Source organism: Pristiophorus japonicus, chromosome 24, assembly GCF_044704955.1.
Source record: "Pristiophorus japonicus isolate sPriJap1 chromosome 24, sPriJap1.hap1, whole genome shotgun sequence".
Classification (NCBI taxonomy): Eukaryota; Metazoa; Chordata; class Chondrichthyes; family Pristiophoridae; genus Pristiophorus; species Pristiophorus japonicus.
Genome location: NC_092000.1, coordinates 15,147,039 through 15,165,710, shown reverse-complemented (window position 1 = coordinate 15,165,710; position 18,672 = coordinate 15,147,039). Strand labels below are relative to the sequence as shown.

The 18,672-nt window shown below is 43.7% G+C and overlaps 1 protein-coding gene across 1 annotated transcript; it reads left to right on the top strand.

Annotated features, from left to right (window-relative positions):
* The first annotated feature begins 225 nt into the window (after window positions 1-225).
* trir (telomerase RNA component interacting RNase) lies at window positions 226-17,526 on the top strand. The gene is made up of 3 exons (XM_070867281.1): window positions 226-549; window positions 10,852-10,929; window positions 13,323-17,526. The coding sequence occupies exons 1-3, from the start codon at window positions 226-228 to the stop codon at window positions 13,428-13,430; spliced, it is 510 nt and encodes a 169-aa protein (XP_070723382.1). The 3' UTR covers window positions 13,431-17,526.
* The last annotated feature ends 1,146 nt before the right edge of the window (window positions 17,527-18,672 follow it).

Below are 18,672 nucleotides of genomic sequence, written 5' to 3'. Positions count from 1 at the left end.
CCCGCCCCAACCAAACGCGCAAAGGATGACGGATCTTGTCTTTACTTTTAATTGACTGCGTGTTTTTTTAAGCTAGAGGGAATACATTATAGTTTTCAAACGAAACCTATCGGTTTGCGATGTCAGCGCGTTTGCCGAACGTTTTATTTCAATTTGTTTTTTTAAAAAAGGGAGGGCGTCTGCTCCCGGCAGCCTTGGCGGCCATTTTTCTTTTCCTTTCCCAAGATGGCGGCGAGGAGACGGGGCCGAGAAGCTTCTGGAAGCGGCGGCGCGGGCAGCCGCGGGGTGAACGCGTTCGCCAACGACGGCAGCTTCATGGCGCTGTTTAAGAAGAAGATGGAGGAGCAGCAGGAGGAGAAGCGGAGAAAGGAAGAGGGAGCGGCGGCGGGAGGAGGAGGAGCTGCCGCCGCCGCCGCGCCGAGCGGCCGGGACATTAACAATGGCGGCGGGAGGGGGAGTGTGGCAGGCGGCCAGCAGCAACAACATCAACAGCAGCAGCAAAGCCCCGAGGCCCAGAGCAACGACGGCAAGAAAAGCGTGCTGAGTATTGTAAGAGCGAGGAGCGGGGAAGGAACGGGGATTTAATTTTGTTGTTGTTACCGAGCAACACTTGCATTTCTGTAGCGCCTGTCGCCACCACACCGAGCATCCCCCGAAATTGGTCTCCCGCGGCGGCGCAAAAACGGGCGGTGTCGTCAGAGGCAGGAGTCGGCCATTGGGATTGGATTGGATTGGGTGGGGTGGAGGCAATTTATTTTGTTGGCCTCAAGGGTTTGATGAGCAAGACTTGCATTTCTGTAGCGCCTGTCGTCATCGCCAGGCCGTCCTGCGGTGCGAGAAATTGGTCTCCCGCGGTGACGCAAAACGGACAGTATAGAAATATAGAAAATAGGTGCAGGAGCAGGCCATTCAGCCCTTCTAGCCTGCACTGCCATTCAATGAGTTCATGGCTGAACATGAAACTTCAGTACCCCTTTACTGCTTTCTCGCCATACCCCTTGATCCCCCGAGTAGTAAGGACTTCATCTAACTCCCTTTTGAATATATTTAGTGAATTGGCCTCAACTACTTTCTGTGGTAGAGAATTCCACTGGTTCACCACTCTCTGGGTGAAGAAGTTTCTCCTCATCTCGGTCCTAAATGGCTTACCCCTTATCCTTAGACTGTGACCCCTGGTTCTGGACTTCCCCAACATCAGGAACATTCTTCCTGCATCTAACCTGTCTCAACCCGTCAGAATTTTAAACGTTTCTATGAGGTCCCCTCTCATTCTTCTGAACTCCAGTGAATACAAGCCCAGTTGATCCAGTCTTTCTTGATGGGTCAGTCCCACCATCCCGGGAATCAGTCTGGTGAATCTTCGCTGCACTCCCTCAATAGCAAGAATGTCCTTCCTCAAGTTAGGAGACCAAAACTGTACACAATACTCCAGGTGTGGCCTCACCAAGGCCCTGTACAACTGTAGCAACACCTCCCTGCCCCTGTACTCAAATGGTAAGGAATAGGAGCAGGCCACACAGCCCCTCGCATCTACTCCGCCATTCAATGAGATCATGACTGATATCTCTCAACTCCACTTTGTTACACTATCCCCATATCCCTTGATCCCCTTTAATATCCAAAAAATCTATCAGATCGGCCGGCCAGTTATCCGCAGCCAAATTTCTGAGCTGCTGTTTTTTTTTTAAAGAGCTGTGAAAAAATTGTCAATGGCGTTTGGCTCCTCTACCACTGAGGCCATCGCAGCTGAGCCCGACCCTGTCTTTGGTGTCTCCCAGTCACACAAAAATGAAGACTTGGACTTATAAAGCACCTTTCACAACCACCGGCCATCTCGAAGCGCTTTACAGCCAAGAAGTACTTTTTTTGACGCACAGTCATTGTTGTAATGTGGGAAACGCGGCAGCCAATTTGAGCACAGCAAGCTCCAACAAACAGCAATGTGATAATGACCAGATAATCTGCTTTTGCTATTTTGATTTGAGGGATACATATTGGCCAGGACAATGGGGAGGATGACTCTTCCAAATAATGCCATGGGGTCTTTTACACCTATCCGAGAGGGCAGACAGGGCCTCGGAAAAAACGTCTCATCCGAAAGACGGCAGCTCCGACAGTGCAGCACATCATCAGTACGGCACTGGGAGTGTCAGCCTAGATTTGTGTGCTCAAGTCTCTGGAGTGGGATTTGAATGCACAACCTTCTGACTCAGGCGAGAGTGCTACCCACTGAGCCATGGCTGGACAGAAAAGATCTCTCAACACTATTTCGAAGAAGAGTCCTCCCTATTATCCTATGGCCAATATTTATCCCTCAATCAGCATTGCTAAAATCTGGTCATTATCATGTTGCTGTTTGCAGAAGCTTGCTGTGTGCAAATTGTCTGCCGTGTTTCCTATATTGCAACAGTGACTACACTTCAAAAAGTACTTAATTGGCTGTAAAGTGCTTTGGGATGTCCTGAAGTCATAAAAGGTGCTATATAAATGCAAGTCCTTCCTTTAATTCATTTCAACACCTGTCTGCTTGAACTGCAAAATAATTCCTTACTGCTTTTGCAAATTGAGCCCTCCCAACTTGTTTTGCAAAACAAAGTATAATAATGCAAATACCAAATATGTGATTTGTGATGTAGACATTTAAATCCAGCCCTGCATTTCTTTTAAGGAAAAGAAAAAGACGAGCATTTTTATAGTGCCTTTCATGACCTCAGCAAGTTCCAAAATGTTTTACTGCCAATGAAGTACTTTAGAAGTGTAGCCACTGTTAGAATGTAGGAAACGCGGCAGCCAATTTGCACACAGCAAGCTCCCACAAACAGCAATGTGATAATGACCAGATAAACTGTTTGTGATTTTGATTGAGGAATAAATATTGGCTAGGACACCGGGGATATCTCCTCTTCTCTTCAAAATAGTGCCGTGGGATCTTTTACAGCCACCTGTATGTTTAATGTTTCATCTGAAAGATGGTACCTCCAACAGTGCAGCACTCCCTCATCACTGCACTGGAGTGTCCACCTTGAATTTTGTGCTCAGGTCCCTGGAGTGGGACTTGAGCCCACAACCTTGTGACTCGGAGGCGAGTGTGCTGCCCACTGAGCCACGGCTGGCACTAAAAACCAAAAGGGGAAACGCTGCAAAGGTTGGAAGTCTGACATAAAAGCAGGAAGTGCTGGAAATACAGGAAAGATAAAGGATAGATTATTGATATTACAGGTGTGTTACCTGAGGACTGAAAAATAATTATTGTGTTAGCCATAAGCTCACTGGTAGCATTCTCGCCTCTTGAGCACATATTCCATGCTGACACTTCGGTGCTGCACTGCAGGAGTCGTCTTTCAGATGATTTATTGAACCTCATGTTTAATGAATGAGGAATGGCAATAATAAACTAATGATCCAATTTTAATGGAGGTGCAGGAACAGCGAGAATTAGGGATTCACCTACGCAAATCTTTGAAGATAGCAGGACAAGTTTATGTATAAAAAGCATGATCCTTGGCTTTATAAAAAGAGGCATAGATTGCAAAAGCATATAACTTTGTGCTAAAACTTTTAAGTTGATGGTTGGGCCTCAATCGTATCCAATTCTGGGCACCACATTGTAGGATGCCAAGGCCTTGGAGAGAGACAGGGTTGCAGAGGAGATTTACTAGAATGGTACCAGGGATGAGGGACTTCAGTTATATGGAAAGACTAGAGAAGCTGGGATTGTTCTTGGAGCAGAGAAGGTTAAGGGAGATTTAAATGCTCACAATTATGAAAGGTTTTGATGGAGTAAATTACATGGGATTACATTACATAGGATATATGACACATAAGCAGGCCATTCGGCTAGTTTATGCACTCGCGCCTCCTCGTTTTTTCCTCATCTAACTCTTGTCAGCATAACCCTCTATTCCCTTCTCCCTCAGGCTTGTTCAACTTCCCCCTAAATTCATCTATATTATTCGCTTCAACCACTCCCTATGGTAGCGAGTTCCACATTCTCACCACTCTTTGGGTAAAGATTTTTCTTCTGAATTCCCTACTGGATTTCTTGGTGACTATCTTGTATTGATGGCCTCTAGTTTTGCTCTTCCCCACAAGTGGAAACACTCTCTCTGTGTCCACTCTATCAAAACCTTTCATAATTTTGATGATCTCTATTAGGTCACCCCTCTTTTTTTAAAGAGAAAAGAGACCCAGCCTGTTCATCCTTTCCTGATATATATATATATATATATACCCTCATGGTTCTGGTATCATCCTTGTAAATCTTCTCTGCACCCTCTCCAGTGCCTCTATCTCCCTTTTATAATATGGCGACGAGAAATCTATGCAGTGTGGTCTAACCAAAGTTTGATACAGGTTTAGCATAACTTCCCTACTTCAATTCTACACCTCTAGAAATAAACTCTAGTGCTTGGTTTGCTTTTTTTATGGCCTTGCTAACCTGTGTCGCAACTTTTCGTGATTTGTTTATTTGTTCTCAGAGATCCCTTTGTTCCTCTACCCCAACTGGACTCGCACCTCCCAAGTAATAAGTCACTCGTTAGTATAGTGGTGAGTATCCCTGCCTGTCACGCAGGAGACCGGGGTTCAACTACCCGACGGGGAGGCAGTTGTTTCAAGATGTCGAATTGGGGTGGCTTGACCCATCCACCTCCACGGAGGTGTGTGGGTGGCTTGACCCATCCACCTCCATGGCACGAACCTGGTATTGCAGTACTTCCAGGAACGGTGCAGTGGCTCTAGGCCTTTTGGCTAAGAGCATTGGCGCAGAGTGATCCTTGGCATGTGCAAGGTGACCTCTGGCGTTTGTGATTTGACAAAGAATTGGAACGATTGGTTACGAATTTAAAAAAAAAAAATAAGTGACCTCCCTATTTCACATTTATCTATGTTGAACATCATTTGCCAATTATATGCCCGAAGAGAAATAAGGAGAGTCTGTTTCTACTGACGCGTGGGTCATGAACCAGAGGGCCTAAATAATTGCCAAAAGAACCAGGGGGAATGGGGGGGATTTCTTTGCGGAGCAAGTTATGATTTGGATTGCACTACGAAAGGATGGTGGAAGCAGATTCAACAGTAACTTTCAAAAGTGAATTGGATGTATACTAGAAAAGGGAAAATTTGCATGGCTATGCGGAAAGTAAAAGCCGGCACAGACACTTGGACCGCCGAATGGCCTATTCTATGCATCTATTCTATGAATCCAAGTCCCCATCTCATCGCTGTTTGTGAGAGCTTGCTGTGCGCAAATATTCGGCCCTCAGGTGGACGTAAAAGATCCCGTAAAAGATGAATGGGGCATATTTTGTGGCCAGGCCGATATTTATCCCTCAACCAATGTTATTAAAATAGATTAGCTGGTCATTATCTCACTGCTGTTTGTGGGAGCTTGCATTTTGGCTTCCTGACTGCACTCCTAAATAACCTAGCTCTAATAAGATTGTGTCCTCTTGTTCTGGATTTCCCTACCAGAGGAAATAGTTTCACTGTGTCTATTCTATTGAATCTCTTGATTGTTTTAAAGACTTTGATTAGATCACCCATCAACCTCCTAAACGCAAGTGAATACAAGCTAAGTTTATGCAATCGGTCCTCATAATTTAACCCTCTTAAGCCCCGGTATCATTCTGGTGAATCTTCGCTGCACTCCCTCCAAGGCCAGTTTATCCTTCCTGAAGTTTGGTACCCAAAGCTGCATGGAGTACTCTGTACGGGGTCTGAGCAAGGCTCTGTAGGGGTGTCCCTGACTGCCCTCCAAGAACTTGTTAAACCTATTTGATATTTTAAATATTTAGAGAACGCGGACACTTCTGCCTGAATGCCATGTAAACGCTTATATTCTAATTACTGGAAGAGGAGCTTGTATCCATCCTGCTCTCTGAGATTGCTTTCTGGCTCTTCTCATACCTTAGTCGCCTTGATTGGAATGGGAATTATAAATACAAGGTTCAACAAAACAGGATCATGGATTTGGAGTATCTTGGTTGCAAGTCTGAATGTTCCCTTTTCTGTTATGTTGCTTTGAGAAACTTTTCTTCCATTTGTTTCATAGAGCACTACTCAAAACTATTTCCTCCCTTTTCTCGTTATAAAAGTGCATGTCTAACATGTAACTAGTATCCTGGTTCATATGGTTCCATAGTTCCAATGAGTAGAAGTATAGGGCCGTCTCAATCCAGTTCCAACTACTGGGTATGTTTCAGAAGATATTACCAATTGGCAATCTCGCTCTGAAAGGCTGGTGTACGAAGTGGAAAGTGTGCCTTCTGATCTTTGCACTGAGATACATTGACGCAGGTGAAAGGGAGCTTTATTCTTCAAGGATCTGTAATGCCTGACCTGGGAGTGTTTGATGCCGGCGCCAGGTGCCTGAACTGAGAAAGTGCTCCATTCCCTAGCACTAATATCTCCTCGTAATAATTCAAATGTTGATACAAAAATAAATGTAAGAACTATATATTTCTCCTCAACTACCTTTTGTCAGCATGGTGGTGGTGAGGGTGGGGTAAAGGAAAATGAAATACCTTTGGTGGAACAGTGCTGCAATTAAGAGTGTATTTGCTCTGCTTTGTTTTGGAGTAAGTTCGGGTGTTGATGCCCGATTTGCAATACAGTTTGGAGTCACAACCACTTTGCACTGATGTAAGCCTAATGTAAATGCACCTTTTTTTTTTCTTCACACAAGTAGTGTCAGACTGTCTGGACAGCCATTGACTGCGAGTGTGAGCCACAGTTGAATGTGAAACAAATGAGAATGTATGGTAGCTTCTGTAGTAGGTGAAGTCACATCAATTGAAGATTAAAAGTTGTCTATGGAAATCCTATGAAGGAAAAATGTTTGGTTCCAATTCTGGTTCCGTTGCGGGAGCTGGTGTACGTGAGGGTGATGGGCCCCTTTGCATTTTCAATTCTTCCAGACAACCTTTTGGTTGCTGGCAGGATGCTGTTTTTCTTTTTTAAAGATTTAAAATTTTGGGTCAAAAGATCCCTGCAGAGGTTTACATCAAATAGAACTGTATACGTCGAGGCTGTTAACGACTATTGCATCCGCAGGAATTCTGGCTTAAGTTGCGATGTTAGACGATTCATCCTCTGAGAGTAAAACCATTTTTCAGCTTGTCGGAGAATAGGATTCTCTCCTGCCGGAATAAGCATTCAATTCTTGGGTGCTTTTGCATTGGGGCGTGTTGCACTTTCGTCGTGGGGGAGTGGCGTCTATGTACTACCTCCTTGTGTTTACATTATTCAAACCGGCCACCTTAGCCCAGCAACAGAATCGTGCAACTACAAAAGGACATTTCAGACCAGAAAGGAAAACTAATATTGCTATCTGGCTGTGTATCCTTTAAAAAAATTTTAAAACCGGAAAATTACCGCTGGTGCCTAGATCAGAAAGATAGCAATTTGTGAGTTTATTAGGCTCTTAATCCCCTTTATAAATTTGGTTTGCGGCTTCAAAAGAGCTCTATTATGCCCCAATATGAATGTTTAAAATTATTCTGCAATTATGATAAATAAACCAAGCGATGTGGTATGACTCCATGGGGAGAAATTGGCCAGCCCTGCGCACGTTTTTTCGGCGATATTTTGCCTTTTTTTCCGGTAAAAGCTGCTCTCCTAAATTGGCCAAAGTTAACGAATGGCAGTTTTGAAATATTGCCGAAAAGCGGATCGACCACATTCTTAACACCAAAAAAAAACGCACTGCTTAGAATTGGTCGTTTGGCGAACCCGTACTCTGGGTGAATGAAAAAAGCCTGTGTTGAAGCAGTAGGTATGAAGACCTACAAAAAGGGTAAGTTGAAGTTTTTATTTTTAAATTATTTTTCAGCGATTCATTAAGTGTATAGTGAATGTTTTCTGATTGTTTATTTTTTGATTTTTGTAATTTTTTTTCTAGTGTTTTCTCCCCTCCTAGGGCCTGTATTTTTGGTGGTGATAGGCGAGGTCTATGGTTTCCATCCCGAATCCTTGTGCAACACTGATTTTTACCATCTGGTGCATTTTTTTGCCAATTCTACCCCTTTTTTAAAAAAAAAAATGGCAAATGTTTTGTGGTATTTTTGCCGTAAAATAACGGAGAAATCGATATTGCCAAAAACTGAATTTCTGGCCCTATATGCCTCTGGTTTCTGAGCAGTAGCTCAGCATTGCCCTGGTTATAAACGGGCCTGTTAATGGTCAGGGTGTTTGAACGGTATTTTGTCCGCACTAATTTACAGCAAAACAGGATTACATTTAGTTGCTGAAAATGTGATCTTATTTAATTGAAAATATGACACCGTATTCATGATGCCAGCTGGATCAAAAACCTGTTCTTGCGGAGACTTAAGACAAGATTGGGACTATATCTGAAGCTGCTTGTGCAGCTATTGCGTGTACTCTGTAAAACCCGGCACAATCTAGCTGTCCATCATGAGGCTGTTGGCTTCTATAGTGACCATTAAGATTCTAAGACGAAACAAGAGAAGCTAGATGAAATGTTTTTCTGAGATTGCTGCAGCCTTTTTAATGAGGCTTTTTCACTTCCCAGTGAAGTTAGATTAAAAGTATCCATTAACACAGATTCATGAGTCCCATTTGGAGCATTAATAAATGATGTGGGAAATGGAAATGTCACTGGGTACAGGAAGTACACGATATTGAAGCAAGGACTCTGTTACATTCGATCTACAAAGTGCTTGCCGCTCACTTAGTCTTTATCAGCAGATTGCACACATGTTCAGTGTGTCCCTTTAACCAGCATTGCAACTGTCAGTTAGCCATAATGTTACTTTCTAGATGTTACAATGCGATAGGGTGAAGAGACAATTGGAGTACATTCCTGTCAAAAAGTAACTGAAAATCTGAAATAAGAACTAGAGAGCAACAGCAGCGGTTAGCATTGGAGAGAGAAAGCTTTCACTTAATTCAGATTTACCCTTCAGCTGAACCGAATTAATGTTTTATAAAGTGGATATGCTGACTCTTCGATTCCATCTTAACATGAACATATAAAACTACTCCGAATCTACGTGCACAAATTTTGTGTTTTTAAAGTAACTAGTCGCGTTGGAAGCTGGCCTATGTGGTAGAGGTATCGCCACCCGTTGGAAGCGATCGTTCAAACCTTATTAAGGTATCCTACTGTGTTGGCAGAGCAGAAGTTCCTCTCTCTGATCCTTCTGCTACCCTGTAGTTAGGCTGGAGCCTTTATGTTAAGCCCAGCAACTGGTGAGTGGTCTGGGTGTGATCGTAGCAACAGTGCAGATATTGTGTCTTCACTCTAAATAGATCACTCTCCCGGCAATGCTTCATGTTTGTGATCGTTTTAGATTATTAGCAAAACTAACAACTCGTGGCACCCACATATTCCAACATTGGCATTTGGTGAACAGCCAAGAACATAAAAATTAGGAGTTGGCCACATGGCCCCTCGAGCCTGCTCCGCCATTCAATATCGTGGCTGATCTTCGACCCCAACCCCACTTTCCTGCCCAATCTTCATATCTCTTGATTTCCCCTAGAGTTTAAAAATCTATCTGACTTGGCCTTGAATATACTCAATGATTCAGCGTCAGCAGCCCTTTAGGGTAAAGAATTCCAAAGACTCTCAACCCTCTGAGTAAAGAAATTCCTCCTTATCTCACTCCTAAAATGGCCGAACCTTTCTGAGAGTATGCCTCCTAGTTCTAGACTTTCCAGCCGGGGGGAAACAGCCTCAGCATCTACCCTGTCAATTCCTCTCAGAATCTTCTATGTTTCAATAAGATCAGCTATCATTCTTCTAAACTCCAGAGAATATAGGCTTAATCTCCTTATAGGACAACCCTCTCCTCTCGGGAGTCACACTAGTGAACCTTTGTTGCACCGCCTCTAAGGCACGTATGTCGTTTCTCAGATAAGGAGACCAAAACTGTGCACAGTACTGCAGGTGTGGCCTCACCAAAGCCAGCTTAATTGTTGCCTAATGTGTCTATATTCAGCACTTGTAGAGTTTCTTTGCAGGCTTCCCTGCTCAATAAAACGAACCAAAGATAGTGCAGGAGTCAAGAGGCATCAGTTTGCAAATTAATTCTTGAAGTCAAGGCACAGGGAATGTGCAGATCCTCAAATTGAAGTGTTGTATTTTGGATTTGAAAAGCAGATTGTCAGAAATTGCAGTAACCATGGCCACAAAGCAAAGTAGTAGCTTTTTAACTTTGTTAACTGTCGGAAGAGGTATCCAAAGTGAAGATGTGCATCTATACTGATGTCAACTTTTAAGAATTTTTTTGTAGCACTGAAATAACTTCTCCAGTAGAAAAGCAGGTTGGTATAATGCTGCTAAACCCCCTTTCTGCTTAATCCCAGATCCCAGTTTCTAGGTCAAGGCTCTTGTAGAAAACGGGAGCAGGTTGAAAACCATCTGATTGCAACATTGCTTATTCAAAATGATGTGTGTAGGTAATACCACCAGTTCTATTTTAACTCTTTTAGCTCCGAAATATTCAACATGCAGTGAGAAATCCAGTTTATAATCTTATATTTTGTTGCAAGAAAGCTGTTGCAGGTCTATTGATGGATTTGCATATCAAATGTCTGGCTAATTCAGTGCTGAAAGATTTAAAGAGCTGTTGGCGGTCTTTAAAATGGTAACACCTGCCCTGTCACTTTTGCCTTATAGGGGAGTATAAAGAATGACCTGCCTCCGCTCACAGTAGCTTGTGTACTGTATGTTAGAAGTGCATTGAGACGATGACGTGGGAGATGCATTCTGTTGTGGAATGAGGTCTAATTTCAGGATCCCTGTTTTATTACATAGTGGGCAGCATTGACATTGCAGCTCCAAGCGCTCGTGTAATGGTTGCAGTCTTCTGTCCCTTACCCCAGGTGGGAAAGCGACGAGGTGGGGCAAAGCTAGCCCTCAAGACGGGAATGGTAGCCAAGAAATTCAAGGCCGATGAAGAGGTAAGAGTCATTGGCCTGTTGATGATGTTGCTTCTTGTGCAGTCTAAACTTGTGTGCCTATGTACTGCCTTTGTTCTTAAAGCATTTGACCGTATTCATGTGGATGGGAGCCTGTCTCTGCCCACACGTGCTCCCATTTAAATGGGGAGACACATACACCCTGTACTGCTTTTCAGGCTGTCCTGTGTGTAAATGTTATGGTCATTATGCTCTCCAAGATCCTTGTACTGACTTGAAATATTTTTTTAATTCATAAAATGATACAGCACAGAAGGTGCCATTTGGCCCATTGTGCTCGTGCCGGCTCTTTGCTGGAGCTATCTAACTAGTCCTATTCCCCCGCTCTTTCCCCACAGCCCTGCAAGTTTTTCCCCTTCAAGTACTTATCCAATTCCCTTTTGAAAGTTACTATTGAATCTGCTTCCACTGCCCTTTTAGGCAGCGCGTTCCAGATCATAACTCGCTGCGTTTAAAAAAAAAAAGTCTCGTGTTCTTTTGCCAATTACCTTAAATCTGCATCCTCTGGTCACTGACCACCGGCAAGTGGAAACAGTTCCTCCTAATTATCAAAACCTGTCATGATTTTGAACACTTCCATTAAATCTTCTGTGCTCTCAAGGAGAACAACTCCAGTCTCTCCACATAACCAGAGTATCTCGTCCCTGGCACCATTCTAGTAAATCTCCCACGCCCCCTCCAAGGCCTTGACACCCTTCCTAAAATGTGGTGCCCAGAATTAAACACCATATGCAGTTGTCCATTCATCAGTATACTATTCCAATCTCAACCAAGGATCATTACGGTTGGCCTCAGAACCCTGGGCTAGGGCGAGGACAGATCAACTATAATGTGCTCCGTTATCAAATAAGCCTTTGGACTTTCCCACGGTAGGCTCAATAATGGCTTCTTGGATGAGGTACCAAAAGACTGCTGCCACATGTGGAACCACTACTGTAGCAAGTCAGTGCCTCGGCAAAAAAAAAGAGGGAAGAATGAGGATAGACCATGCACATTAAATTTTATAATAAAAGTAAGAACAGTGCACAAATCTTCAAATGTGGAAGGACAGGTTAACAATGCAGTTAATAAAGCGGATGGGATCCTGGGCTTTATAAATAGAGGCAGGAAGTTATGTTAAATAAACCTTTATAAAAGACTAGTTGAGCCCCAGCTGGATTATTGTGTCCAAATCTGGGCACTACACTTTAGGAAGGCTTTGGAGAGGTTACAGAAGAGATTTACTAGAATGATTCCAGGGATGAGGGAATACAGTTATGTGGATAGACTGGGGAAGCAGCGAAGGTTGAGGAGATTTGATAGAGGTGTTCAAAATCACGAAGGGTTTAGATGGAGTAAATAAAGAGAAACTGTTTCCAATGGCTGTATGGTCGGTAACCAGAGGGCGCAGATTTAAGGTGATTGGCAAAAGAGGCTACATGAAGAAGAACTTTGTTACGCAGTGAGTGGTTAGGATTTAACATAAAAACATAATAGCAACAGGAGTAGGCCATACAGCCCCTCGAGCCTGCTCCACCATTCAATAAGATCATGGCTGATCCGATCATGGACTCGGCTCCACTTCCCTGCCCGCTCCCTATAACCCCTTATTCCCTTATCATTTAAGAAACTGTCTATTTCTGTCTTAAATTTATTCAGTGTCCCAGCTTCCACAGCTCTCTGAGGCAGTGAATTCCACAGATTTACAACTCTTCTGAGAGAAGAAATTTCTCCTCATCTCTATTTTAAATGGGCGGCCCCTTATTCTAAGATTGTGCCCTCTAGTTCTAGTCTCCCCCATCAGTGGAAACATCCTCCCTGCATCCACCTTGTCAAGCCCCCTCATAACCTTATACATTTCGATAAGATCACCTCTCATTCTTCTGAATTCCAGTGAGTAGAGGCCCAACCTACTCATCCCTTTCCTCAAGTCAACCCCCTCATCCCCGGAATCAACCTTAGTGAACCTTCTCGGAACTGCCTCCAAAGCAAGTATATCCTTTCGTAAATATGGAAACCAAAACTGCATGTGGAATGCACTGCCTGATAGGGTGGTGGATACAGATTTCATAGCAGCCTTCAAAAGGGAGTTGGATAAATTCTTGGAGGAGAAAAAAATTGCATGGTTATGGGAGTGGGACTAGCTGGATAGCTCTTCGAAAGAGTCGGTGCAGACTCAATGGGCCAAATGGCCACCTCCTGTGCTGTACTTTTCTATAAGAGAAGAACAAAGTTCAAATAGCCAACGAACCCAACCAACACTATGATGATTTGAATCCTGGGCCCTTGTCTATAGTACTAAAGGATTAGTCCTACCATTGCCTCAATGCTGCTTGATATTTCTACCTGTTAAACACCCATTTCAGTCTGCCTGTTTCTTTCCCTTCTCTCCCCAGGCTGAGGCGCGTGGAGGAGATGCGTGGGCCAAGTACATGGCAGAGGTGAAGAAATATAAAGCGCATCAATGCAGCGATGACGACAAAACCCGGCCTCTTGTTAAATAGCCACGTGTGTGAGCCCATGCAGACAAGAACTGTATTATATTTTACAAGCGTTAAGATCAAGTCCTCAACCCATTGCCCTCGCTGTACAGCCAGTATAATTTTCTTTTTCCTTTTGACAGCCTGAAATATGTATTTATTTGAATTCGTGGTTTGAAAACACTTGCGGAAAAAAAACATCCGATGCATTGTTTAATTTTCAACATTGAAATCCTGTCCACTTTCAAAGTGTGATTATCAGTGTACAGTTTCCCTATAGTTACTGTCCCGCCATAGAACATAGTTTCCAGACACTTTTAATCTTTTTTTTATAATATGCACGATATAATTCCGATTGTCAGTAAAAAAAAAAACTCCATGCATATTTTGCTCTGTTATGCCTCCAGTTATTAGCTACAAAACTGTAGCCATTTTTTGAAACTAATATCCAATATTGCATATTCTGCTGGCCTCCTCTTGGCAAGTATATTTGCCAAGTCAGCTATAATGTAGAGGCCGGCTAGTTTGACCGGTGGCTGGTCTGGCGCCTCCCTGCTTCTCTGCGTTGCGAGGAGCGTGGTGCTGGTAAGGCATTTATGTTTATCAGACGTATTCCGTCACTGCTAGCATCAAGAGCTGAACTGTAAGAGGCAGTAGTAGGACTTGTTTCTAGTGGTCTGTTGGCTACAGCGCTAGAGAACTGGAGACCGGTGATTTGAATGCTGGTCACACTGAGCGTCTTCCTGGACGGGGTGGGGGGGGGGCGGTGGTGTGAGGTCAATCCAGACAGCCACAGGACAGAGGAATGTGGCTGCAAAGTGACCGCTGCGGTGCCTCTTGAGTGGATTTTGAAGTGGGTCAGCCAGCCAATGAGTGGGACTGTCCCATCGTAATTAAAGGGGGAGCCTGGACACAGGAGGTGAACGTGAGCACAGCAAATGGGGTGGGGTTAGCAAAAAGTTTCTCAAATTCACAAAACTACCTCAAATGTATTCAGTGGAGCATTATTACCAAGCTCTCATTATAATCTACCCAGCTAGGTTTTCACCTGGGTGGTAAATGCTGATCTTCCTGCAGTGCTAGTGGGAGACATCACCTCTTGTCCGATGCTTGAATCTCCCTTTCCCCATTGTTAACCAAGAGTGTGTTGCAGCATCCCATGTCTCCCTCTGCCTGTTACTGCTGAAATGGTTACGTGACCATTCAGTCAAAATAAAATGAGATGGTGGGGGAGAAAGATATGAATAACTTATCAGAGCGGTAAAGAGAGAAACTCTGCCTCAGTTAGCACATTGCAGTCAGGTGGGGTGGGGAAAGCAAGGGAGTTGATTTAGGGGGAAGGTTTACCCCCCCTCGACCTCGGTGGTGGCTGCTTACCGCTGACCCCGGGGAGGGGGGGAGGTGAAGAGGAAAGGACTAAAAAGTTGACAGTGGCCATTTCTAACCAATTGCGAAGCAGTCTGCCAGAGTCAGGCCGAGTTCTGGCTTTAGTCTGAAGTGCAGCTCAAACTGTAGGTCCCTACTGGATCTCCATAGGACTCTTATTTACAAGCTCTTGATTTGTATAGGATTTACTTAACATTCATTGCACATGGATGTGAAAAGGTGATGGAAGTGAAATGGCGGGGCGGTGAAAACCGAGAAGGTAGAATAGAACTAGTTTGTAGAACATTAGAATTTTCTTGAATTTGACAATTAGTAATTTTGACTTGTGTTTGTTTTGTAAATTTCCCCTCTCGTGAATTATCTCTGGACTTGTGCCTGCTTCTCCCAGACTTTCACCAGTACCCTTTCTGGCCAGTTGCTAGGAGTTGTGTGGTTTGTCCAGACACGGTGAAACCACCTGCTATTTCCCTACCCATATGGGCCCATCTTGTCCTGCTCGTATGGTTTATGTTGGAGGGGGAGGTGACTGAATGATTTGGGGATTGAGTTGTCATTCACCTTTTCTCTACAATGTGTTACAGGACCGTGCTGTTGCTTTTTTAGGTATGACGTTAGAAGCATGAACCAAAGATTCCCCCTGATGTCTCAGTGGGTACTGAGCCATGCAAGCCGGAAAGTTCATTCTGGTTCGTGCTGTTGGCTAATTTCAGATGGGGCCGAGAAGCAGAACAATTGGCCAGGGTTGCAGCTCCTGATTGCTGCCCCTGCGTGCGGATGCAATGCCTTTCATGGTCAAGTATCCAGGACTCGCTGTCTGTGCTCCCATGAAGAATGGGTGCTGGGATGATGTACTGGAGTCTTGCTAGTGTTTGTAGAAACCTGCCACTGCAGGAGTTGCCACTTTCTGGGAGGAGCGAGGAGCAGACCAAAGCAACACGTGTTAACAATTTTATTTTAAATGAAATTTTTGTTTCTCAAGCTTATCTTGAAATAAAGGGACCAAGGAATGCCCATTATGAAATAAAACCATGCCGTTCACCCCACAAATAGTTTAAAGGTGAATAACTGGGGCCCTGTAGCCCACGAGTTCTTTGCTGAGTTAGCTGTTCCTGGCCAGGACAAAGCACTCAATTTGCCTTCAGCTTTTGGGTTAGAGAGGGGGAAAATAGGGCACAGTTCCCACTCCTGCTGGGAGTGTGTTTGCATGTGGAGATTGAGCTTTATTGTGATGCTTTGGCAGCTGAATAGCCTGCTACTTGCTATCCAGGCTGGCATGTGAATAGCAAATTGGGTGAGTTACTAGAGGGGGGCTGAGATCCAATGGAATTGTACCCAGCCAAGATGTAACAACTTGAGTGTCAGCCATAGCTCTGGGTAGCACTTTCACCCCCGAGTCAGAAGGCTGTGGATTCAAGCCTCACTCCATAGTCTTGAGCGCACAATCTAGACTGCTAGTTCAGTGCAATACTAAGGGAGTGCTGCCCTGTCAGATGTGAAGTCTTTTGGATGAGACATTAAACTGTCTTCTCAGGTGGGTGTATAGGGGCCCATGACACTTTTTAAAAAAAAAAAGAAGAGCAGGGGAGTTCTGGCATCCTGCCCAACACTTAACCCAAAACCAACACCACAAAGAAAAGATTATCTGGTCATTTATCTCGTTGCTTAGTGGGCCCTTACAGTTTGCAAATTGGCTGCTTTGTTTTCATTGATCACAACAGTATCAAATGTATGTAATTAGCTGAGAATCGGTTTGGGGTGTTGGGTTGTGACAGGCACTATATAAATGCAAACTTATGGAGGGACGAAATAACTTTTTTTTAAAAACACAATTTTTGGGTGGGAGGATTGAATCTGGATTGCCTAATTATGAAGCAGTAGTTAATTTAATTGAATCTATGTTTCTAAGGTTCTGGAAGTTTGGTTGCTGTAAATGGACAAGTCGTTGGCTATTTTTACACTTTGTTTTGCCATTGGTCACGCTGGACATCCTGATGCACATTGTTTCCCATTGCCTCTTCCTGAGCAGGACAAGTGGGACATTTGGGTCGGCTCAAACCAGCTGAACTAATTCTCAAATCTGTTCGCAGTTTAACCGTTGGCACTCCAGTCATGGAACAAAGTCAAATCGTCCTCTATACAGAATCAGTGCAGTTTATTGCCAAGTGAACTCTATGCAAATTGAACAGTTTAGTCCAATCACGCTCACAGCTCCAAACAGGACTAATTTGGATTTTGGTATAACTGGAGATTTCATTTGGTGCTGGTGTGTTCCATTCTTTTAATTAAATGTTATTTTTTTCCTTCCTTGAAATCCTAATGTAGTTTTTCTCCCAACAATCTTTACTTTGCCATTCCTGAACACTGCGTCATTTACTTCTAGAACGTAACATTGCTTCGTTTAGCCCAACATCACCGGCAACATTTTTAAATTCATTGTCTGGCCAGTAAAGATGTTTAACCAAGTTTTTTATTGGAGGACTGTCTTGGAGCACTGCAAATTGGTTTTAACTGGAAGAAGATGAAGTGAAACGCCACTGACCCGGCTCGGTAGTTTGGGTATTGAATTCTTACTGATATTTAAGGGACTGCCTTCTGCAATCCAGTGCTTGCCTACAATATACAAAAGGGGTTGACGATGTTTGTGTCGGATAACCAGTGTGTACATGCCTTGTATCATGCTTTGTTTTACATGCAAAGCAGTCTTTTAAAATAAAAAGAAACGCCAGTCACTTAATACTGGATTCTTTTGACTGAAAATCTGAAATTCACAAGCATTTTCCAATCTGCAAAGTTCCCTTGTCAAAATGCAATTAAACTCTGACTGACCTGCATTTACTTAACTATTAACTGTGGCCTGAGGGACACCGTCTTGCTTTCTTGCTCTAACTGCATTCTCTGTTACTTAATGCAACACTACTGGCCTTTAACCTGTATCAGCTGACCAATAGCAAATGGCTATGTATTTTTTTTCTAAAACCCGAAATCACACTTCCAGGATTTTGACCCAGCAATGATGAAGGAACGCTGATATATTTCCACTTCCGAATGGTGTGTAACTTGGAGGTGATTGTGTTTCCATGCGCCTGCTGCTCTTGTCCTTCGAGGTTGTAGAGATCTCTGGTTTGGTAGGTGCTGTCAAAGAAGCCTTGGTGAGTTGCTGCAGTGTATTTTGTAGATGGTGCACAATGTAGACACAGTGTGCCGGTGGAGAGAGTGAACATTGAAGGTGGTGGATGGGGTGCTTATTACGTGGGCTGCTTTGTCCTGGATGGTGTCGAGCTTTTTGAGTGTTGGAGCTGCATTCATCCAGGTAAGTGGAGAGTATTCCATCACACTCCTGACTTGTGCCTTGTAGATGGTGGAAAGGCTTTGGGGAGTCAGGAGGTGCGGTACTAGCTGCAGAATACCCAGAGTGACCTCTCTTACTCTGTCCTGATTTTCCCATCTCTTAGAGTACCTCTAGTTACTGACCTCAAACAGTTTTTAACGGAATGACGTTTGAGGAGCTTGTCGAGAACTGGAGCTGATAACTACGCTCAGCTATGTTCGAATATTATCCCTGGAATGGGTTGCATGTTTCTAGTAATTAGACAATTTAATCCAGGTTTGTATTCCATGAACCAGGACGTTGAGACTTGAGCTTTACCCAAGTATCTTTACAGTGGTTCCCCTGATGTCCCAGTGGGTAGAGTTGTGTGTTAACAGCTTAAATGGATGAGAGGGTTAGGGTTCACTGAATTGGATGATCTGGGTAGGGACAGCAATAGGGCACAGCGTCCCTCAAAACAGCCAGAGTAACACTGATGTAGTAAATATGGGATGATAAGCTACATCACTTATGTTGGACTATTAAAGTGATAAAACCAAACTTAAAATTGTA

What these genes read in the sequence shown, in the direction of transcription:
- trir (XM_070867281.1), top strand. Translation starts at nt 226, where the DNA reads ATGGCGGCGAGGAGACGGGGCCGAGAAGCTTCTGGAAGCGGCGGCGCG. An exon ending in AGAAAAGCGTGCTGAGTATT is followed by an intron (nt 550 to 10,851) that starts GTAAGAGCGAGG and finishes CCCTTACCCCAG; the next exon opens with GTGGGAAAGCGACGAGGTGG. An exon ending in AATTCAAGGCCGATGAAGAG is followed by an intron (nt 10,930 to 13,322) that starts GTAAGAGTCATT and finishes TTCTCTCCCCAG; the next exon opens with GCTGAGGCGCGTGGAGGAGA.